The sequence below is a fragment of the Xenopus tropicalis genome, chromosome 3, assembly GCF_000004195.4.
Source record: "Xenopus tropicalis strain Nigerian chromosome 3, UCB_Xtro_10.0, whole genome shotgun sequence".
Classification (NCBI taxonomy): Eukaryota; Metazoa; Chordata; class Amphibia; order Anura; family Pipidae; genus Xenopus; species Xenopus tropicalis.
The window spans coordinates 49,556,138-49,581,245 of NC_030679.2; the positions used below are offsets into that span (position 1 = coordinate 49,556,138).

Sequence of the window (25,108 nt, forward strand, 5' to 3'; positions counted from 1 at the left end):
TGCATATATCTTTGTGTGCAGCTCCGTTACAAAATACAGTTTAGCTGAGGATAAGGACCTACGGAAGGCTTGCACCACTAGTGGAGTGGATATGAAGTTTGCGGGTGTGTGGCTTAAATAAGTGTGTTTGTATATAGGTATGGGACCCATTATCCGGAAACCCGTTCAGAATTACGGGGAGGCCATCTCCCATAGGCTCCATTTTGATCAAATAATTCACATTTTAAAAAAGTATTTCCTTTTTTTCTGTGTAATGTGGCAAAGGGTGTAATTTGGCAAAGTAACTTCTTTAGTAATTAATTGTTTTTAATCTAGAAAAACAGAGTGAAGATTTTTCTGATAACATTTTTCCCCTATTACTTCTAGAAACCCTTTTTCACTATCTTATCACACGCTTTTCCACACAAAGCCATGGACATAATTTGCATATATATATGTGATATTGGCCTGCGCTGCAAGGAGATAAGCCACCTATTTGCTCAGTAGTTTCTGCATTAATTAATAGCTGATTGATATATGAACATATGCAAAACAGTCTGATAAAATATGACTAAAATACATTTAACTGAAGATAGTATATGACTAAAAACAGCTGCCAAATAAGGTTCAAAATGAATTTCATTTATCATAGTGGCAGTTGAGAACTTGATTTTGCTGCCGATTAAAGGGGACATAAACCTGCCACCATTTCTCAAAATTGACTCTTTTGCTTACCCCTAGACTTTCAGGCATTACAAATTTAAAGGGGCAGCATATTTGTTTACAGAGGGTTTGTCAGTGGACTACAGGTTTGTTTGACTTTGTTCATTGGGACCACAAAGTAGATTGTGGTTTTAGTTTTATTTTCAAGTGTTGCTGTTTAGAGCAATGAATAATAAAAACATAGATATTTCTTAAAAAAATAGGCAAAAAGATGTTCAACGCAAGTTGTATTTATTGCATCTATATTTAAGAAAAGGGGGAATAATGTTCCTTTAACTTGGTTAATATACTGAGACTACACTCATGCCAATATTACAGTGTACACATTCATACAAAACAAGGGTGTTGTAGGTGTGTTGCTTGAACTTGTACAGGATGCTATCTCTATGGTTGCTGGCTAAGGTTACCAGATCATGTGAAACATCAGGCACACATCTAGAAAGTCCAGCTAAAAGTTCTGTCTGCACTGATTGCAACATTAAAATGCAATCAGTGCAATTCTGAAACATGCTATTGTTAGATGCGTCCCTGAAATTTCAAGTGAGTCTGTAACCTTAAGGTGGCTATACACGAGCAGATCCGCTCGCTTGGCGCCAAGCGAGCGGATCTTCCCCCGATATCCCCACCTACGGGTGGGCGATATCGGAGACCATTTAGGTAAAAAAAATAATAATCCGATCGTTTGGCCCTGGGGCCAAACGATCGGATTATGTGGGCGGCAATGGGGCAGTCGGATCGGGGACCGCATCAACCAGCCGATGCGGTCCCCGATCCGACCAGATTTTCTAACCTGGCCGATCGAGATCTGGCCAATTTCAGGCCAGATATCGGTCGGCCAGGCCGCTCTGCTCTCCCCATACACGGGCCGATTAGCTGCCGAATCGGTCCAAGGGACCGATATCGGCAGCTATAGTCGGCCCGTGTATGGCCACCTTTACTCTGGACTACAGCCCCCATTAAACATTAAACAGGATATAAACCTTCCATAGCAGTGTTGATCCACCTGAATGTTGTGTTGATGTATATAGTTACATAGTTACATAGGGTTGAAAAAAGACCAGAGTCCATCAAGTTCAACCCTTCCAAGAAAACCCAGCACACACAAACTATACTTACCAATCTATACACTCACTTACATAAACTATATATGCAACCACTAATACTAACTGTAGATATTGGTATCACAATAGCCTTGGATATTCTGCTTGTTCAAGAATTCATCCAGGCCCCTCTTAAAGGCATTAACAGAATCTGCCATTACCACATCACTAGGAAGGGCATTCCCCAACCTCACTGCCCTCACCGTGAAAATCCACCTACGCTGCTTCAAATGGAAGCTCCATTCCTCTAATCTAAAGGGGAGGCCTCTGGTGTGTTGATCGCTTTTATGGGAAAAAAGAACATCCCCCAACTGCCTATAATCCCCTCTAATGTACAGAGTAATCATGTCCCCTCTTTTCCAGAGAAAACCTCATAGCTTAAATTCCCCATCCCCTCTACCAGTTTAGTTGCACGTCTCTGCACTCTCTCCAGCTCATTAATATCCTTCTTAAGGACTGGAGCCCAAAAATATGTAACACATGTGGTGTATAAAAATTCCTAGACTAACTATTTTGGAGTTTTACATTTATACATATGTACAAAAAGAAGGACAAGCCGGCGAAACCTTGTGAAAAAGATCAAGGTTTTGGTTCCCACTGGGGACTTTCTCAAGACCACACAAATATTTGAAATGTGTTTGATCTTTTTTACTTGTTAACAAAGGTAACATAGTTACTTGAAAAAAGAAATATGTCTATCAAGTTCAACCATAATGCCTATATATAACCTGCCTAACTTCTAGTTGATCCAGAGGAAGGCAAAAAACCCCATCTGAAGCCTCTCAAATTTGCCACAGAGGGGAAAAAATTCCTTCCTGACCCCAAGATGGCAATCGGACCAGTCCCTGGATCAACTAGTACTAACAGCTATCTCCCATAACCCTGTATTCCTTCACTTGCTAAAAAGCCATCCAACCCCTTCTTGAAGCTATATAATGTATCAGCCAGTATGATTGGTTCGGGGAGGGGATTCCACAGCTTCATAGCTGTCACAGTAAAAAAATCCCTTCCGAATATTTAAATGGAACCTCCCTTCTTCTAAACGGAATGGGTGCCCTTTTGTCCGCTGGAAAAACCTACTGGTAAATAAAGCTTATAAGTCCCTTATATATTTATACATAGTTATCATGTCATCTCTTAAGCGCCTCTTCTCCGGTGTAAACAAACCTAACTTGGCCAGTCTTTCTTCATAACTGAGACTTTCCATTCCCTTTACCAGCTTAGTTGCCCTTCTCTGGACTCTCTCATATTCAACAATGTCCCGTTTGAGCACTGGAGACCAAAACTGAACAGCATATTCTAGATGGGGCCTTACCAGCGCTCTGTAAAGGGGAAGAATAACCCCCCATCCTGTTAATCTATGCCCCTTTAAATATAGTTCAAAACCTTGTTTGCCCTTGCAGCTGCTGCCTGGCATTGCTTGCTACAGCCATGTTTATTATCTACAATATTTCTGCATTTGCCATTGGCGAATTGTTTTGCGAAACATCTGAGAAAATTCGCCGCAGAAAAATTTGTTGTGTGTCAAAAAAAAGACGCGGTTGCTGCAAAAAAAGACACTGGCAACAAAAAAAGATGCAGGCAACAAAAAAGTTGTGCGACAAATGTGTTTCGCTAATTTTTCTGTTGTTTTGTGAATTTTTTGGCGAAGCGAAATGGGACAGATTCGCTCATCACTACTTACCCGCCCAGATTACCAGTTGGTCAAGATCCTGCTGCAAGGATGCCACATCCTGGATAGAATTGACTGGTCTGCAGAGTTTTGTGTCATCTGCAAAAACTGATACATTAAGACCCTTAGCGTGTTTTTCTTTGTTTTGATTACATACACACGCATATATATATATAGAGAGAGAGAGAGAGAGAGAGAGTACCACACTCGCTGGGACTTATAGCTTTTAGGAGCTGACTATTATATTTTGATGGGTTGTGCTCCTCTCTGCTCCTGTTGTATATATTGTAGATTGTAAGCTCTTTTGGGCAGGGCCCTCTTCACCTCTTGTATCGGTTGTTGATTGCTTTTTATGTTACTCTGTATGTCCAATGTATGTAACCCACTTATTGTACAGCGCTGCGGAATATGTTGGCGCTTTATAAATAAATGTTAATGTAATGTAATAATGTGTATATATATATATATATATATATATGGGTCTCCTTCCTGGTCTTAGACCCAGTAGCCACCCGTATACCCTCTTGTGTTTGTAGTCATCCGCCACTTTATGTAATTTTTTCTGTTTAAAATTAGTTAGATCTTGTTTGTACTTATCGATATTCGTCTGTATTTTGTGTATCCAGTCAGATGTAGTGTCTGCCCTGAGGGATTCTAGGTGTTGTAGCTCTAGTGTGTTAATCTCTGCCCGTATGGATATAAGTTCCTTCCCAACTTGCTCCACCACTAACAGTAACAGGTCAAATGAGCAATGGTTCAGTATGCCACACCACTTACTGCAGAATTCTGGGTTACTGCGACCTATAGTGGGGATATTGCTGATCCTAAACCCCCGTGGGATAAGTCTTTGTCTATGATAGTTAGAGAGATAGATACCGTGTAGCTGAAGGTCTAACTCCTTTTTCTTCAGGTTTAGCAGCTCATGGTATATGTCGATATCGGGTTTGTTGGTAGCAAGATCCAGTGGAGTTTCAGTAAACAGAATTTTATCTGCATCTTGTGGAGTGAAGGTGAAGTCTGTGCTGGTATCAACTTCAAATGTTAGTTGCAAGCTGCTGCCTTCCATTAGCCAGTGTGTGTAGGGAAAAACGGGGTAATCAGTGTGTCCAGAAGAACTGCGAGTTGTAGGCTCTTGTCGTTCTAGTTCCGTGGAATCACCGAAAATCAAGCAAATGATGCAGTCAGAAGATTTTCCAAACTTGCATGTAAATGGCCCAAAATAAGGCCATTAGGTCTCCTTTACAATAGGAGAAGAGGGGGTTGGGTGCTTACCCTCGGAGAGTTGAAAACAACCATCTAATTATGCAGAGTCCAGTATGGGAAGCACACCAAAAAAAGGTTGCTTTACCTTTTGCTAGAGCAAAAGAAATCTTTAAATGGAGAAAGTGTCAGCACTCTTAGGATTTTCATACAAAGTCAAAGAACACACCAATTGAGTTCCTGCTACAACTTCTGGAATTGACTCTGACTAGAAACTACTTTCGTTTTGAAAGCTCCTTTTATCTCCAGGTGTCAGGCACCGCGATGGGCAGTGCCTTGGCACCATCCTATGCCAACTTGTACATGCACCACTTCGAGGAGACATACATCCTGCCTCTGTTTGGCAACTCTATTCTCACTTACTTTCGCTACATTGATGATCTCTTCCTTATTTGGAAGGGAGATCTAGATAGCCTACTACAGTTCCACCTGGAACTAAACTCTCTAGACAACCCTATTAAACTCACTTTGAATTACCATGAGGATAATGTCGACTTTTTAGATTTAAACATTTACAAGACTGCATCAGGACTTGGGACCAGACTCTTCCGAAAATCTACCGACCGTAACTCTATACTACACGCCACGAGCCACCATCCCCCTGCCACCATCAGGGGTATCCCTTATTCCCAGTTTCTGCGGGTTATTAGAAACAATAGCTCACCTAATACAGCTAAAATCCAACTTAATGAGATGTACAAGAGGTTCCTTGAAAGAGGCTATACGGATACCCAGTTGCAATCACAGATGCAAAGGGCGCTCCTACAGACACAGGATGAGTTAATTTCTAAAAAAAAGCCGGAGGTGTCCCAAACCCCCCCCCTTGATTTTCACTACCACATATAGTGCCACATCATCATCTCTATCCAAAAGTATCCGGAGAAATTGGCCGATGATTAATCAGGATGAGACCTTATCCCTGCACCTCTCTAATCAACCATTGCTGGGATACAAAAGAAGCAGCAGCTTACGAGATTTACTCGTTAAAACTGACTTTAAGGGACCCTCAAAAACTCAGATGGACTGGCTGTGTCCTTTAAACTTTTATGTTTATTTTCCTTTCTTTCTCATCGGTGTGTGTCCCGGACAAATTCTCTGTCTCCTACTAGCCCAAAACATCCCCTGAACTATGTGTTCGCCTGGGGGACAGCCGTAACACCCACTGTTAGCACCTCATAGCACCTCATGCGTATGAGGTTCTGCGCCGGGACAGTAACCCTACATTGGATATACCCCGCGTGGGGTATTTATATATACGAGATGTGCACCTTACGGAAATTGCCCCGCGTGGGGCAATAAACTGGCCTGGCATGCATTTCCTAAGAGGTGGCTATCCCCCTACGCAAATACCCCGCCATGAGGACTTGGGTCTTGGCAACCGCTACTCGGCCATTACCGAGTGGCGGTATCCCCCGTTGTCCCTGCATTGAGCGCGGTGGTAGCGCTATACCCTGGGGCTATTACAACAAGAATTTTTGCCCAGGAGGGGGAGCACGACCGTGCCGCAACACGGCGTCTCCATGTGCCACACTCGCATAGCAACACTCGGCTCTCCTACTGACATCTCCTTGCACACGCTATGATCTCCTGCTCTATAAGGAGCGGTTTGCTGTCCGGCATTTCTGTTACGATCGGCTGTAAGTACCTTATTTGCTATCGCTGCAGAGGGGCTATGTAGTCAGAGCGACCAAATAAAAGTGAGGACTGAAACGTTGGAAATAAATACTCACCATTCGCATCATAATAGCCTTGATGACTTCTTTGACTTTGTATGAAAATCCTAAGAGTGCTGACACTTTATCCATTTAAAGATTTCTTTTGCTCTAGCACCAAGGTAAAGCAACCTTTTTTTGGTGTGCTTCCCATACTGGACTGGACTATATATATATATATATATATACTGTATATTTAACACCCTGCATATTAATTCAGGCAGGTTCTGTAATTCTTTCAACATGGCCTTTTAATCGAGAACAAACTCTACACACACTCCAGTGTCCCTGTAATGCAATAGATAAATAGTGGCCTCAGTCCCGTCATTTCAAAGGCCTTTAACACATTTGTTTGGCCAAAATGCAGATCAATCCGTGGGGGGTTTTCCTTTCTTCATCAGTATCATTTGCCCTAAAATTGACCTAGATAGCACTCTGGGGTAAGTTCCCTGCTGGAGGAATATGTCTCTTGTGAGAATCTCCTTTGTAAAAATGTTGATATTGTTTTTTAATAAACAAACCAACACTTATAAACTCAGGGTGATTAATCAGAGCTACTTTCCATTCTTGTGGCATGAGACATCCTCACGCATGTGACAATAGCAGATTTTGACAGAATGTGTGCAGCATTTTCCCCTCTGATTTTAGATATGATAAATGTGGCATACAGATGACCTAAATACAAGGCCACATGTAAATATTCAGGACCTCCTTTTGTTCGTATTGAACAATGGTTGTCATTTAAAAGAAAAACTTGGTTGCCCAATATGCCCCTCGGTGTGGATGCTGGGCTTTTCCCGATTGGTCACCAGGAAGCATTTATGGTCTATTGATAGAAATGACATGGAAGATGTATGGTCGAAGTGCTGCGCTCAGCATCACTGCTGTGAGGTAAAGAAAACCACAATGACCCAAACAGACCTGTACTTAAACAATGTCTCACCAACCAAAGACAACATATTGAGAGGAAAAATGCTTGTAAGTGGTGTGTACTGGAAGATGTATTGGCCAGACAGCCATAGGGCAATCTTTGAACTATTGAAATCTTTAGAAATATTGTTTAGTTGTGTAACAATACTTACAAACCTAATTAATCAAGCATAGATGGTTATTTTACATCTCTACATATAGCATCCTTTGAAACGTTACAATGGAGCTGTCAGGTTTGGCTTGCTGACCGCTATACAGGTGCAGCATAATAAAATCAGACTTTTTGCTCTGGTTGCATAAAGAGGTCATTCTGTCAACTGGTGCAGTTTAATGACTGGGTTCTAGAAGCCTATCTCCTCCTGCTGTGTCCCTTCATATTATAAATGATCAGCAATGCAAAGGGAAGTTTACTCTTAGATCTCTAACCTGCATGTGTTAAAACTTGTTTATTCAATAGAACAGATAGGTGGTAAAGCAACATTCAAATAATTACTCCAACGTAACATGCCTTTCTTTGTGATGACAAGTAGACTCTGATGCAAACTTAATTGTCTATTCAATATATAGATAGCTGATTAAAATGGTAGATACTGTAGGTGACCAATAGATGCAGGTATGGGACCCATTATCCAGAATGCTCGGGACCTGGGGTTTTCCGGATAAGGGGTCTTTCCGTAATTTGGATCTTCTACCTTAAGTCTGCTAAAAAAATTATTAACAGTAATTAAACCCAATAGGATAGTTTTACCTCCAATAAGGATTAATCAATATCTTAGTTGGGATCAAGTACAAGGTACTGTTTAATTATTACAGAGGAAAGGAAATCATTTTTCAAATGTGAATGATTTTATTAAAATGGGAGATGGCCTTTCCGTAATTTGGAACTTTCTGGGTAATGGGTTTCCGGATAAGGGGTCCGATGCCTGTACATAAATAGATATATAGAAAAAGATAGTGATCAATATATCCTTACATGCCAGCAGTCACTTTCCATTTTCATAAATGTGAAATGCTTGGTCCCTTGGCACATTGGTATTGTGAAAGAATCATTTGCCCAGTATATATTTTAACCCTAGATACTGCAAGCCATAGAAGTTATTGTGCCAATATTTATGCAATATTTATGTAATATTTTGCTGCCTTCATCGATTCTAAGTTTCATATGGTGCAAAATAATAGTACTGAAATATAAACCTGTGGCACCTGCCTGTGTGCCTTTGATGCGAGTATGCTCCCCTGACCTCTTTGAGCTGTACTTTTGTGGTTTCATCACTGTGCTCACCCAAAAATTCAATCTAAAAGACATCAATGTATACTGCCTGTTCATTAAGTCACCTTGCTGTTGGTAAGTCCTCCGACTGTTCCTATCTGTACCCAATGTGTTAAAAAGGCTGGATATCAATGGTACATTCTCTATATGAAGAAGGGTTCTCAGTGGGGTCTCGCAGGCTTCTGTGTTGGGCCCACCTTTATTCAATTAGTTCATTAATGGCTTATGGGGGAGCTGTCCAGCAATATATCTGTGTTTGTTGTTGACACAAAACTATGCAGCCCAATTAATTCCATTCAGGATGTGGAACCTTGCAGGGAATTCTGCGCAAACTGGTCAACTGGGCAGCTGGCAGAAAAAATCAATATTGATAAATATAAGGGCATGCACTGGGGATGTAAAAATATGCAAACTACTTGTTTTGTGGAATTTGCGTGAAACAATTTGTCGCACTTAAAAAAATCAGCAGTCACGTCAAAATAGCCATGGTCACATCAAAAGGGCATGGTTGCGTCAAAATGGGCACAGTCGAGTCAGAAAAGTCACGGGCAACAAAGAAGTTGAGCGACACCCGCATTTTGTGCATTTTTCGCTGTTTCGCAAATTTTTCTGTAGTTTTGCAGAAGTGAAATGGGACAGATTCGCTCATCACTACTTGCCGTATCAAGCAATGCCAGTCAGCAGCAGAAAGGGCCAGCAAGGTATTGTCCTGTATTCAAAGCTGTGGCATATTCTACAAGTATAAAAGACATTACTGTGTATAGAATGTATCACTGCTTATAAGCACTAGAGTGATTGAAAAGTATAACACTGTAGTTGGACTGATTCTCCCAATATCTCAACCAAATGTCATTTTGAGGGATGCTGTTTGTTGGCGTTGTGACAGTTGCTACAAAACTGCAAGCCTGAGGTTGCTGGTTTAATATATTATCTAAACATTTTACTATGTTACTAATTATACTTTTTATCAGTACTATAGCAATTGGCAATTTATTTATACTGCCTGGAAAAGTATTTGTAATAAAGCAGCTGCATGTACAACTGTCAACACCTTTGAAACAAGCTCTTTCGGAGAAGTCACTTGCATGCTTCAAAAACACCATGTTTAACAACATCTAGCTATAGCTTGTGTATTGATCTAATATCACAGGCAGAAAAGAATTCAAGATTAATGTCTTCCATTTATCAGTCATTTCAAGCTGAATAAGGCTTTTCATTACAGATTGTAAAAAATGGTTATGCTGAATGTTAACACAACTAAGTATGTGAATACAGCAATATATCAAGGGACAATGCAACATTCCCTCTAATTCCTTTTTGGTTGTGTGTCTAAATGATCTTTTATGTGCACCTTTAAAGAAAAACTGCTGAGAGAGGCAGGTGGGTCCTGATAAGTACAAAATAATCTATTTAAACACACAATTCTCTGTGCACACCACAGGTTGTTTAGTATGCTCACCTCAAAGCTACTGTGTGTGCACATAAGTGTACTGCTTAGATGGAATGTTGTAACAATACTATTTGTGAAAAGACATTAGATAGATAGATAGATAGATAGATAGATAGATAGATAGATAGATAGATATATGGATAGATAGACAGATGCCATAATAAGGCATATCAGTAAATATTCCCCTTTTGCATCCTTTCCCTTGAGCCACCATTTAGTGATGGGCTGTGTGCTCCCTCAGAGATCAACTGACAGTAAATAATGCAGCTCTAACTGTAACAGGAAGTAGTGTGGGAGCAAAACAAAGAAATGTGCCTATTAGTTGGCTGATGTGACCTTACATGTTTGAGTGCACCATTAATCGAATGAACCGAGGGGGTGATCCTTAATTCTTAAAATAGCAATTTTCTATTTAGGATTACCCAATGGCACACACTGCTAAAAAGTATTTTTAAAAAAATGGTTCATTTATATGAAGCATGGTTTTACATATGAGTTGTTTTTCGCAATATGTTTTTATTCAAATATAGTTTTCCTTTTAATCTCATTTTAAAAAAAAAAGGTGATGCAGTGCATTAATGATTGGTGCACAAAGCTGCACAAAAATGTATTTTACCCAAAAAGCATCATTCTTTCCAATTCTCTTCAGAGGCAGAGACATTTCCACCAGTAGTCACTAGTTGTACCAACCATGTATACAGTGTAGTATGAATGAGAAACATGAACACATTCCTCATGTGCTATTCAGTAGATGAGATAGTTAGCTGCCTGTTCAAGACAGGTGCCAAATACCAGGCTCCCTTGTGTTGAAACAAGCATCATGGTGCTTATTGCATTTGATGAGCCAAGCTCTAAGCACAACTAGCCCAGTGACACACTCCTATAGGGGAGTGCAAGTACTGTGAATTCAAGTGCTTGGTGAATAGCATTTTAAATGAGTGCAAATTATATAGCCTTATCTCTGTGCAGTAAAATGGATAACTTCTATGTTTTTTTAAATGATACTAAGGGGCGATTCACTAAAGTCCAAAAAAACGAGTGATATTTATAGCATGCGTTAAAAATCATATCACTTCTTATATTTTGAGAATTAATGATCGATTCACTAAAAGGACACTTGTCAGAATTAAGAAGCAATGTTATTGTAATGCCACGGATAGCAGCTGAACAGGTTGGAGGAGGGGCAGCATGACCTGGGCCCACCCCTACGCGGGGGGCTCAGTAATGGACAGCCAGGAAAAGGGGGAGGGGGGCCAGTGAAGGGAGGAGGGGCAGAGGCCATTTTAGGAGTGGACAGGCTGGGATAGCCACCATTTTAATAAAGGAGCCAAAAGGTGAAGTTGGACCTACCAGCACAGCATGGCAGACATGGAGGCGCTTATGGCCCAGATACGGGCAGAAGCAGAGCGGCGAGGAGGAGACTGGCTGATGGGGCTCCTGCAATCCCAGACACCACCACCTGACACCCGGAGAGCACGGCGATCCAGGGCCCCCAACCGCCTGAGCCCCTCACCGCCAGCCAGGAGACGGAGGCCTGCCACGAGGAGTCCGGGACCAGCGCGAGCAGGACCAAGAGAAGCAGCCGGGACCCCGCAGCAGGCAACCCCCGGAGGCCGCGGCAGGACCAGGAGGGCAACCCAGCAGACGGGACCGGTACCAGCAGCGCCGGAACAGGAGCGACGAGTCGGACGTGCCGCGGGAGACCCGGCGCAAGGGAACAGCCGCAAGACAGCGCGTCGAACCGGGGAGAGCGGCGAGGAGCGTGCGGATGCTGGAACGCAGAGGCCCAGAATGGAGCGGCAAGGACCGGCACGCCAGGGAGGAGAGGCGAGTAGGGGTGCACACGGGAGAAGACGGGAGGAGGCAGCGGCATGGACGGACAACAGCGGGGGCAGCCTAGACGGGGGGCGGGCTGGCCTGTCAGCAGCATCCCCAGAGGGGGCCATATGGGGCGGCCCAGCGCTTCGCGCAGGGGTCAGGCATAGCAGCGGGGGGCAGGGTCAACGGGGGGCCACAAGAGGGCCTTCTCAAAATGGCGGGGCCTCAGCTGCACCAGGTTCCCCAGGAGGGGGAGGGGAACAGGAGGCTCTGGGAGAGGACGGAGGGCACAGGGCCACAAGGGACACACAGCGGCCTGCTGAGGCAGGGCTGGGGGAGCCGCAGAGGGGGGGAACAGGCCAAGGGGCCTCACAGCACACAGGGCAAGGCACGGGGAGTGGGGGGATCTCCCCATATGTCTCCACACAGGTCACAGCCCCGGACCAGGGAGAAGACAGCATGCACAATCAATCCTCCCCAGAAGCAAGGAACCAAGCAGAAGCAAGTACAGGTACAACTAATGCTCACAGCAATTCTCTCACACAACAGCACATTGATCAAAGGGGTGAGGCAGAGCGCCTAAGGGAGCAGCGGAGCTCCACTGGGGGGGCCATAGAGACCTTTATGGTGAGCTTACGGCAGCTATTTGGGCAACTGGAGAGCCGGGGGGGCAGCCAAGGAGCAGATGCTGGGAACAGCACAGGAATGGCAGTCACTGCAACGGTCTCAGCGCCACCTACAGGCGTGGAGACAAGTGCAGTGGCAAATACAGCGCAAAAAGGCAAGGACACAGACAAAAAAACCCCAATCTCAGATACAGCTAAAGGGCATGCATACTTATGCTTTGAGGGTCCACTGGGGGCCCACCTGAAGCCAGAGGTACGGGAAAAAGTGGGGAAGAGGGAGTATGTGGATATATTCACGTTACTTCCCCTAGAGAGGTTCAATATAGAAAAATTTGAGAAGGGGAAGGAACATAGGAAGGAAGAGGATGAGGACAGGAGACGATTCAGGCTCATCCCTAGAACCTTTGGCAATTGGCTACAGGCGTTCTGCACGCTGGCCAGCATAGTGGGGGAGAAGCACCCGGAACAGTGTGCAGCATTATTCTGTTACCTGGATGGGATATGGGAGGCGCACAGGGTGTATGGAGGAATGGCCTGGCTCCGTTATGACGAGCAATTCAGGCAGAGGATGGCCATGAGGCATGACATGCGGTGGGACCACAGGGACATTGGGTTGTGGATGCGCCTCATGAATAACAAGGGGTATCAAGGATACACTGGGTCGGGGGTTGGGGCTTCCCAGCCCTTTCCAGCGGGCTCCAGCGGGCAAAACACGAGCCCCGCTGGAGCACACAACAAAAAGGGTGTTTGCTGGCCGTACAACGACAGCCAGTGCAAGTGGGGAGCCTCATGTCGGTTCAGACATGAATGCTCACTGTGTGCAGGTAACCACCCCTACAGCCGATGCTTTAAAAGAGGCAAGGCAGGCTCAGGGAAACCTAGCTCTGGAAAAGGGAATGACGCCAGTGAGGCTCGAGGCGATGGCCACGTGGCTAAATGAGTACCCAGACAAAGCGAAAGCAACACTTCTAAGGGAGGGGTTTCAATGGGGTTTCAGGATTCCAGGAGGAAAAGAAAAAGGGGTAGTTTCACTTAAGAATTTGAAGTCGGCAACGGTATACCCTAACTTAATACAGGAAAAGTTGGACAAAGAAGTGGCACTGGGCCGCATGGCAGGCCCGTTCCCAGCGCCTCCGCTCCCCGGACTCTGGGTTTCCCCACTGGGGCTAGTACCCAAGAAGGAACCCGGTAAGTTTAGAATGATACATCATTTATCGCACCCTAAAGGGGGCTCGGTAAATGATGAGATTGACAGGGAGTTGGTTAGGGTGTGCTACACTTCATTTGATGAAGCAGTTCGGTTAGCGCGGGAGGCAGGGCCAGGGGCTTTGATGGCAAAAGCTGACGTAGAATCAGCCTTTCGCCTGCTGCCGGTACATAAAGAATCTCAGCACTTGTTAGGCTGTTATTTCAAAGGAAGCTATTATGTTGACCGCTGCTTGCCGATGGGTTGTTCCATTTCCTGCGCTTATTTCGAAGCATTCAGTACGTTTCTGGAATGGGTGGCAAGGAAACGAGCGGGAGTCAACACGATAATCCATTACCTAGACGATTTCCTGTGTGTGGGCCCAGGCAACTCAGGGCTTTGTGCGGTGCTACTCCAGACACTGCAGGAGGTAGCGGACCAGTTTGGGGTCCCATTGGCTGGGGATAAAACAGAAGGCCCAACCACCTGCCTAAAATTCTTAGGAATAGAAATTGATACGGCACGCCAGGAATGTCGGCTCCCTCCCGACAAGGTGCAGCTCCTAAAAGGGGAAGTAGAATACGCCTTGGGAGCGAAAAAGGTTACGCTCAAGCAATTGCAGTCCCTGATAGGCAGGTTAAACTTCGCATGTAGGATTATCCCAATGGGGCGGGTATTTGCCAGAGCGTTAGCAATGGCTACTGCGGGCGTGCGCAGGCCTCATCACTTCATCCGGCTCAGCCAGGAACTGAAGGAGGACCTGACGGTGTGGAGGGTATTCCTCCAGGACTTTAATGGTCGGTCCTATTGGCGGCAAGAGGTGCGTGACAATCGGGAAATTAACCTATTCACAGACGCAGCAGGTGCAGGGGGATTTGGCGCCTACTATAGTGGTAGGTGGTGCGCAGCCCCATGGCCACAAGAATGGGCAGATTCAAAGCTAATTAGCAACCTTACATTCTTGGAGCTCTTTCCAATCGTGGTTGCGATAGAACTATGGGGGCATCTATTAGCAAACAAAGCGGTATTGTTTCACACTGACAACATGGCAACAGCCTTGGCCATAAATAATCTAACATCCGGCTCTAAGCCTGTCTTAAGGCTTTTGAGGCACTTGGTCCTACGTTGTTTACAAATCAATGTAAGTTTCAGAGCAAAACACCTGCCAGGCACCACAAATGAAATCGCTGATGCTTTGTCACGTTTTCAGTGGGACAGATTTCGGCGCCTCGCCCCGGGAGCAGTGGCACAAGGGGATCCCTGCCCCGAATCGGTTTGGAAACTCGTGTAAAAGGTATGCTGGACTGGGTCAAGCGGTCAGTTACCTCCAGGACGTGGGATATGTACAGTAGGATTTGGACTGAGTGGTTCGCCTTGACGGAAGAAGTGGGGGGAGCGGATAGTGACGGGGATAAGCTGGGACTACTGGCCTGGCAGTTGGCGTTGGATTTCGAAAGGGGCATATCAGTTGGGATGTTACAGCAAAAGTTGGCAGCGTTGGCATTCTTGTTTAAGTTTTATGGGTGGAGGGACTACACGAAAGAATTCGTTATCAAACAAGCCGTAAAGGGCTTTAGCAGGGGCAAGAAAATAGCAGACCAACGGCGCCCCATAACACTGGGCATACTGGAAGGGTTATTTGGGCAAGTAGAGAGTTTGGCACATTCTGCCTTTGAGGCCACTTTATTAAAGCTGGCATTCGCATGGGCATTCTATGGGGCATTCAGGATATCGGAGATGGTCAGCCAGAACAGGCAGGGTAAGGGTGGTATACTATGGAGTGACGTCTGGGAGCAAGCAGGGGGAGTAACCATCCTTATACGCCAGTCAAAAACAGATCAGGAAGGGAAGGGACTAACAGTTTCCCTGGCAGGGGTGGAAGGTTGCCGCACGTGCCCGGTGGAATGTTATAGGGCGTATCAGAAAATAAGACCCAAGCAGCAGGGTGCATATCTCATTCACAGGGATGGCACTTCCCTGTCCCGTTTCCAATTCATTGTGGTATTCAAAAAGGCATTATCGGGGCTAGGGGTGGAGGCCAACGAATACGGTAGCCACTCTTTCAGGATAGGGGCAGCGACGGAGGCCACCCGGTGGGGCCTGGGGGCTGACACTGTTAAGAAGATCGGCAGATGGGAATCAAATAGATTCAAGGCGTATGTCAGGCTCAATAGGATCGAACAGGTGGGTGTGAAGGAATAATTTTAAAAAAAAAAAAAAAAAAAAAAAAAAAAAAGAGGGGGGGGATAATTAATTGTGGTTTTATTTCAGAGGAGCACCTGTGCACCGTGTGGCTAGTGGGGCACTCCTTCATCCGGCGAGCGGAACAACGAGCAAAAGTACGGATCAACGGGGAGCAGCTGGGCTTCAGCGAATCCCAGGTGATGCTGCAATGGCATGGAGTAGGGGGGCTTCGTTGGGAGGAAATCATACCATTGGTTATCCAGAAGGCAAAATTATGGGGTCCGCCAGACATACTTCTGTTACATTGTGGGGGGAATGACCTGGGCTGCTGCCCCATGAAGCAGCTAATAAGGGATGTTAGGAATGACTGCAGGAGACTGCGGTCCGTATTCTCGGGGATAAATTTAATTTGGTCTGACATTATCCCCAGGTTGCACTGGAGGGGGGCGAGGTCACAGAAAGCAATAGATAAGGCTAGGGTGAAGGTCAATAAAGCTGTGTCAAAGTTTGTACGGGCTAATGGATGGGTAGCGATTAGGCATAGTGATTTCGACAATCAGCCGGGATATTATAGTTCGGATGGGGTCCACCTCAATGAGATAGGGATGGATCTATTTAACTTTACCTTACGAGAATCGATTGGGTTTGCCTGGAGAGCGTGGCAGCGCATGCAGATTTGAAGGAGGTCCAATTCTGCATGCTGTGGCGGGCCCATGTCAGTCTGCCGCGGGAAGCGGTGCTGTTATATATACTAAGGGATTTGGGGGATGGTTAACCCCTAAGGTGGGTGACCATTGAGTGTGGATGGAATTTTGGCAAACCTTCAGGAAGGGGATGGTGGGATTGAGGTAAAGGGGCCTCTTCCTTTAATTGGTGGCTTGCGGAGCCTGGATTTGTGGGAGTACCCTCCGAGCCAGGGCCTTGGGCGGCTGGAGGATAGTGGGATATGTTATGGAAGGGCAGACTGACAGGGGCTCTGGTTAGGGATGTTCAATACATGTCGTTCATTTACATGGCAATGTTATGGTTATGTTCTAAACAGGTATCTTGTTTTACAGGTTAATAATAAACAGTTATGTAATGGTTATGTAATGGTTAATGTCTGTAATGTTCAATAAAGCTGTGGCCATTATTATCCAATGATATTGTCACGCAATTTATTTGGTGGGGTAGACGGGAAGCAGTAGTGGGGGGGTCCTGGGGGTCATGTAATGCCACGGATAGCAGCTGAACAGGTTGGAGGAGGGGCAGCATGACCTGGGCCCACCCCTACGCGGGGGGCTCAGTAATGGACAGCCAGGAAAAGGGGGAGGGGGGCCAGTGAAGGGAGGAGGGGCAGAGGCCATTTTAGGAGTGGACAGGCTGGGATAGCCACCATTTTAATAAAGGAGCCAAAAGGTGAAGTTGCCCACCCGCCCTCCCTATATATATATATATACATAGATATGGTGGCTTATGTGGGGCATGGGGGATTAAAAGGGGGCCCAAGCGGGCAGATAAACAGTTGGAGGGAGAGTCATCAAATGGGTGAAAACCTTGGTAAGTGGTGAGGTACAGTCACAGCATGGGCGGGCCCATGTCAGTCTGCCGCGGGAAGCGGTGCTGTTATATATACTAAGGGATTTGGGGGATGGTTAACCCCTAAGGTGGGTGACCATTGAGTGTGGATGGAATTTTGGCAAACCTTCAGGAAGGGGATGGTGGGATTGAGGTAAAGGGGCCTCTTCCTTTAATTGGTGGCTTGCGGAGCCTGGATTTGTGGGAGTACCCTCCGAGCCAGGGCCTTGGGCGGCTGGAGGATAGTGGGATATGTTATGGAAGGGCAGACTGACAGGGGCTCTGGTTAGGGATGTTCAATACATGTCGTTCATTTACATGGCAATGTTATGGTTATGTTCTAAACAGGTATCTTGTTTTACAGGTTAATAATAAACAGTTATGTAATGGTTATGTAATGGTTAATGTCTGTAATGTTCAATAAAGCTGTGGCCATTATTATCCAATGATATTGTCACGCAATTTATTTGGTGGGGTAGACGGGAAGCAGTAGTGGGGGGGTCCTGGGGGTCATGTCATTATTTATCTGGGACTGACGTATTTTTAAATGATATTTTAAACCATGCAATATATTTATGCATTATATCGTAGAACGCAATATTAGCACACGCTATTACACACGTAACTGTTACTTCCTGAAAACTACTGTTCTGAAAATGACCATTTCCCTGCAAACTGGAGGATGCATCACTCTAGGACCAACACATACTTGAAAAAATCCCACTGCAAACTCCATCTTGTCACCACAGACAATCACCAGCTGCAATTTCGTTTAATAACTCCTACTCCTGGGAGGCGTTAGGTTTCACAGTAATTATCGCCACATCAGGATTTTTGCGCATGCGATATGAGAAGTAATGCATGCGAAATTACTTTGATGAATCAGTACTTAATTATAGAACACTTTTTAATGCATAAAACTATGCGTTAAGCGTTAGCGACCTTTAGTCAAACGGCCCCTAAATGTTAGGCACCTCCCAGTAATTGTAGTCAATTACATTTTACACCAGACTGATCCTCCTGTTAGGAGAAAACTGCAAGCCAGTGATCCTCTTCCTTCTCTTCTATCTTAGGGATCCCGGCTTTTCACTCTACTGCACAAGCGACAAGAAGAAAGAAGAGGATCACTGACTCACAGTTACCCCGGGCTGGTATTTGTAATACTAGCTCCAGCTCTAGCTGATTACCAGCTAGGCTGGTCAAATTCTGGCCAGGTGGCTACCCTAGGTCCAAGTGACACCCCTCCAATATGCTGCCCAGCCAGACACAGACAGCATTGCATTCAGAGTGAGGCATGACTTCTTCTCATTCTGGAATGTGGGCACGGTGTACAAATTCAGTAGGTGGCAGCTTAAAGATACACAGGGCCACTAGTAGCAGCTACTTGTCACAGCTACAAAAAAAGACAATGCTGACTATTTACTGATAATTGTCTCTACCTGTGTTTTAGCAGAGGAAACTCTCAGTATTGTGGTATTTTCTGGTGTTTAGTAGCCATGACAAATAGCTGCTACTAAGTAGCTCCGTGTGTCTTCGCCCTTAAAGGGGATATATACCAGAAATTTTTACAATGCCCTAAACCATGTAAAATAATGTAAAATAGAAGTTAGTGCTTTTATTTTAATACCTTTGGGTTCAAATATGTCCATAACTGCTTGAAAACTGAGCTCTACCCAAATCTTTTGGCAGCTTCCGGTTTAGACTCTTCAGTATGTGGCTGGGGCCCCCAGCCCTGATAGACTTCAGAAGAGCTACTTAAAGTGCAGTGAATATGCATAGAGTGGGCGGGGCTTAGCGATGTCACAGACATCTGTGCTCTGGAGGATGCAGGCTGAAGGCAGGCAGAGGACAGTGGACTACTGTTACATTTTATTTGAGTCTCAAAGTAGTCATTTAGATCAGACGAAGAACAGGGAGCTAGGCTTAGTAACTGTTCCAAACTACAAACCATACTATTACATTAAAAATCATGAAAAGGCTGCATATTTTTTAATGGAAGCATATTGCAAAGTTGCATGAAATATGTTTACTTTTCAAAAAGCTTGAAGGTTTAGGTGGAGTTCCCCTTTAAGCAGGAATTTCTGCATGTAATTTCTGGTCGAATCCACTTCACATGTCATGATTCAATCAGACTAAAAAAAAAAAGCATCTGAGTAGCAATAAACAATCAAGAGTGAAGAAGTTCAGTTCATTAGCAAAAAGCCGAATTCAGAAATGAGCTACCGGAAAAGCTAAGAGGCAACTGATATATTAAGCTAAATGACTCACCAAGCAGAAAATGTTTATTCTCGTCTGATCATGGATTAAGCAAGAGCATTCAGTTAAATGATCTTAATGGTACTCCTGCAAGTAAGCTCCATTTTATATGTCAACTACAGCCACAATATTAATTATAAAAATAACTCTTTCAAGCCAAAGGGGTTATAAATCTCTATAAAATTCTCCCAATGATCCCCAGCTAAAAGAAGGCAGGATTGTCCAGTAAGAGTCCTTCTTACCTGCACAACATCAGTGAAGATTGATTATGCTGGCAGTTGACGTCCAGTGTAATTTGGGTAAGCCATAGTTGAAAACAAGTGTTTACACTGCCTTTCAAGACTCTCCAAGATCCATTTAGGTATCTGGCGTTCTCTTGACTCAGCAACTGCTGTTCAATCCAGTCTTTAATTACCGACAGAAAAGACCTTATAGCTACTATAACAAATCATCACCTTCCTTTTCCTCATTGCTGTTCATGCCGGAAGATTTAATGTTTGTTCCATCTGTATTCACTCAGACTGTAAAATCCCAAAATCTGTACAAACAAGGACACTTTAATATCGATTGCTATTGGGTAGTGATGAGCGAATGTGTCCTGTTTCGCTTTGCCAAAAAAATTGTGAAACTGCAAAATGCGGCTACCGCACAACTTTTTTTTTTGCAACCATGCCTTTTATCCGCACCAAAATTTTGTGCCCCTTTCAAGAAACAGTTGGCTAATGACGAAATGCAGACTCATTACTCATCACTACTACTGGGGCTAACCTTTCTCATCTTTTACAGTTCTTGCCTTATAAATGGCTACATGTGGCCCACTAGGTGGTGTTCAACTACAACATCTGATAACACTGATAACTGAAGTATTCACAAACTGGAGGATCGCATATTGCCTATCACTGCCTTGTTTTGTTATTAAAACTAGCATGCAATTTAATAAATAAACATCTGCCCTAATCAACTGAAATCTACAGTGTTAACATCACCAAAGAGGGCTCTGATCTTGGTTCATACCCCCATGGTTCATACCTGCTTCCTACAGTTTCATACACATTGGGGCATATTTATTAACACTGGAGACAAATATTGGCGGTGATGTTGTCCATAGCAACCAATAAGACCTTTGTTTTAATTTTCTAACTTGTAGGTGACAATTCAAATCTAATTGCTGTTGGTTGCTATGGTCAACATCCAATGTTAATAAATACTCCCCATTGTGTTCTTAATAATTAATAAATAGGACACTTCATTCCTCTCCAAAGCTGCCTACATTTATATGCACAGAAACTCTGATCTGCACTTCAAAATGTGCAAGAAGCAACTTCAGCAACAGTATCCTACAGTGTTTGAAAGAGTGGTTAGCAACACCCACTGTATTCAATATCATGGTACTAGGATTCACCTTTAGCAAGCAACTGTTTGCTCACTCTGTATATGCAGAAGCATGGAACTCACCATGCTCACTCACACTCACTTTACTGATGTGGAGATTATCAGAAAAGCAACATTTATTTGCAGGCTTCTGTACAGAGAGGGGAACTACTGTATGGTAACATCAGTGGCGATTCTGGGACTGCTGTCGCCCGAGGCACCCCCTCTCCCACTCTGTGTTTAGCATTGAAGTGTGTCCAGAGAGAGTTGCATCGCTAGTGCAGAGAGCTCTAATGTGCTGCCTACACTAGCAGAGCTAAATTTTTGTTTCAAAAATTGAACATTTGTCTCTTAAAATTAACAGAGGCAACCTTTTTCCATCCCTGGTATCTGGCATGCGTCAGACATGAAATAAATATAGGGGGGGCACTTTGGTTTTTTATCTTTAGTGCCATGTAGTAAAAAAATCTATAGTCACCTAAAGCACCATATTCACATATTTATTTCTTGGTATATCATGTATTAGTTTTTTCTTTCCTAGGTCAGGACTCACTCTTCCATTTAGGTTACAAAATACCTCTGTATCCTGCCTAAATAGGGTGTAAAGTTGACATTCCTTGTAAGTGTGTTAGCTGCAGTGTTGAGCAAATTTTTTAAGCAGGCGTGGATTCACTGCGAAATTGCTATGAAAATTTGCTGATATAAAAAATTGTAAAAAAAAGCAAATTTTTCAGCACTTTAGCTCATCACTAGTTAGCTGGAATTATAGTTTCATTCATTCAATGAAATTATCAGTTTATTAGGTTACATAGAAAGAGACTATAAAATGAAAATCTGTTTGCATCAAAATATACCATTTGACACAATTGACACCATCCATTTAATGCCAGAGGTTTCCAACATGCTGCATTTTAATACAGTTATGTAGTAGCTATAGTTCAACAAGTTGTGAAGGAAGGCAGGTTGGACCCACATTGCATGACATTAACATTGTACCCGCTCTCTCTTACCAGCAAGAACGGAGTACGAAAGTGGATATGACAGGAAGGCCACCAAGAGGCAGAACCTACTATCTGGTAAGTAAAGGACAAGCAAGTATAGATCATCTCTATTGGTATTTACGTGATGCTTTTGTATTATGCTGGTTTATGCTTTGGGACATATTTATCAGACTCAGATATTTTAGGGATACCAATAGATCAGGCTGTCCTATTAGTTAAGTCTCTGCAACACCCCCTTTTAATAAAAAGTCTACAGACTACAATGTGCACCAGGTTGATTGCTCCTCTGTATAAGCCCACACCTAGCATAGTGTTCATGATTGCTGTGCCTATGGATAGTGATGGGCCTAGTGATGACCCAGATATGCAAAGCATGCAGACATTTCCACTTTGAGCTTCTTTTGCATTTAAAAATGTGCAGCATTATAATAAAAAATATTGCCAATTATAGCATGTCAGGGAAGTACAGTTCTGAGATATTATATTGTATAGCTACAATTCTCACACTATACTAAAACATATAAGAGATAAAGTAACTTGCTTGTATAGTACTATCCTTAAGTTATCAATGGTCCATGGCCCACTTTACACAGAATGACCCTCCAGTGAGTACCTGCATGCTATGTGTATACTTTGTCCAGCATCAAGATAGCAGGCTGCCAATTCCAATAAACCTGAGTTTATCCCATTCTCTTAATAACATACCTTACACTTGGAGACAAAAAGGACTTCCAGAGTTATACACATATGTAACCCATTTTTGGCTGTAAAATAGACAATTAACCAGCTAGAATGTCATAGAGCATGGGATATAGAGGATGGGTCTTTGCTATATGGAAGGATCAATGGGGAGGTAGTGCAACTACCTCGCTTACTAACTCACCTATGCTGTGTGCAAAAATTAAGAGAAATAAAGTATGCTAAAAGGTTCTTGCAGCAAACTCAAACAGAACTGTTTAATTGTCCAAGACTATTGATTCATATGGATATGCACAAAATACTCACAATGCAGATGGTAAAGCAAATGGATTGACAGGTTCAATGCAGAGCGACTAACTCGCTCTGTGGGCCATCAGCCTTGGGGCGAAGACAGTCTAAACAGCAATATGTCCTTCATATTATAAAATATTATAGTGATGGCAAGGCTCCACTTATATTTAAAATTGGACGGCCTTCTCCAAACAAAATTTCTTGCATATAAGAGCAAAGACACAGAGCTACTTGTAGCAGCTACAAAAATAGACAATGCTGATAACTGTTGCTGTGTGTGTTTTAGCAGGAGCAATTCTAAGCATTGTCTATGGCAGGGTATGTTGTAGCTGTGACAAGTAGCTGCTACTAAGTAGCTCTGTGTGTCTTTGCCCTTATTGTGGCTCTTCCCAGTGGCATAAAATGCATGTTATTTCTCACTGATTACCTAAACAGCACTGGGCCCGATTCACTAAAGTCCGAAATAAGGGGCCTGATTCACTAAAGGGCGATAAAAATTATCGCACGCTTTTTCGCGTTAAAAAATGCAAAATAACTTGCGCGCGATTCACCATAGTATTATCGCGTGCGAAAAATCGCCATTTTCGCATGGGGTATTTCTCGCACTAGTTTTACCGTTTTGCGTTAATTTCCGCGCTGAAAAGAATACGATCGCATGATTCACTATAACTTTTGCGCGCTAAATATCGCATTCGGCTATACGAAAATTAACACCTACTACAGGCAGGCGAAAAATTATACAAAAGTACAGTAAATGATTTTTTGCAATAAAATATGGACTTACAGTGTTATTTATTCAAGTCTGTGTTTCCCCCAGAGTGACGCAGCCGCCAGTTTGCAGTGAAATGTTCATTTTTAATACAGTAATTTTCCGCAAGTATTGGCGTGTATGGCTAACATGGCATGCGTTCATTTGCGCAACTATTTCTATTTGGCTACAAGTGATGAAATGTTTCGCCAGGCATGGATTCGCAGCGAATTTTTGGACGTGCGTTGAATTTTTTCGCGGCGGATTTTTTCATGCGTTTCGCAAAACAATCCGCCAATGGCAAAACGCATGAAAAAATTCGCCACGCAAACATTCACCGCACATCCAAAAATTGATACAAGTGTCAAAAAATAATAGTCACGGGCAACAATTTTTTTGCCCGCACAACATTTTTGCCGTTTCGGGGATCTTTCGAAAGATTTGCTAATTTTTCACTAAAGAAACCAGAACACATGTGCTCATCACTAGTGGCTACTATTTATAAGCATCTACTATTTATATGTGGCTAATATTTATATACACCATTTATATGCTTCGACAATTTTTATACACTATTTCTATGCTACCATTCATATTCGGCGATTATTCGCGTAATTTAGCGCATGTACCGGCAAATACCGCATTGAAATAGTCTTTCGCGAGTTAAATAACGCATGCAATATCGCGCGTAAAAAAGCGCGAGTATGCTTATAGTGAATCGTGCGAAAAATCTCCAAAATTAAGCGGCAGTAAAAATTTTAGCGCACAATAAGAATAGCGCACGTTTTATCGCCCTTTAGTGAATCAGGCCCAAGGAGTGCTATTTATAGCATGCGTTAAAAATCTTATCACTTCTTATTTTTCGCTCGATTCACTAAAAGGACACTTGTCATAATTAAGAAGCGATGTTCTTGGCGTTATTTATCTTGCGACGACATATTTTCAAGCAATATATTACGCAGTGCACAACATATTGTCGTCGTCGCAAGATAAATAACGCCAAGAACATCGCTTCTTAATTATGACAAGTGTCCTTTTAGTGAATCGAGTGAAAAATAAGAAGTGATAAGATTTTTAACGCATGCTATAAATAGCACTCCTTATTTCGGACTTTAGTGAATCGGGCCCACTATGTCCTTCATATTAAAAAGATGACTGAAATAGTGCTGGCAAGGCTCCGCTTGTAATTACAATTGGGCGGCCTTCTCCAAACACACAGAGCTACTTGTTGCAGCTACAAAATACTGATCAATGTCTCTATCTGTGTTTTGGCAG

The 25,108-nt window shown here is 43.5% G+C and overlaps 1 protein-coding gene across 1 annotated transcript in view; it reads left to right on the forward strand.

Moving 5' to 3' along the window:
- Positions 1-25,108, forward strand: part of LOC105946897 — a 91,793-nt gene that overhangs the window by 47,620 nt on the left and 19,065 nt on the right. Inside the window, exon 3 of the mRNA XM_031898201.1 lies at positions 22,108-22,170. Within this exon, the coding sequence (XP_031754061.1) occupies positions 22,108-22,170 (63 nt within the window). The remainder of the gene's footprint in view (positions 1-22,107; positions 22,171-25,108) is intronic.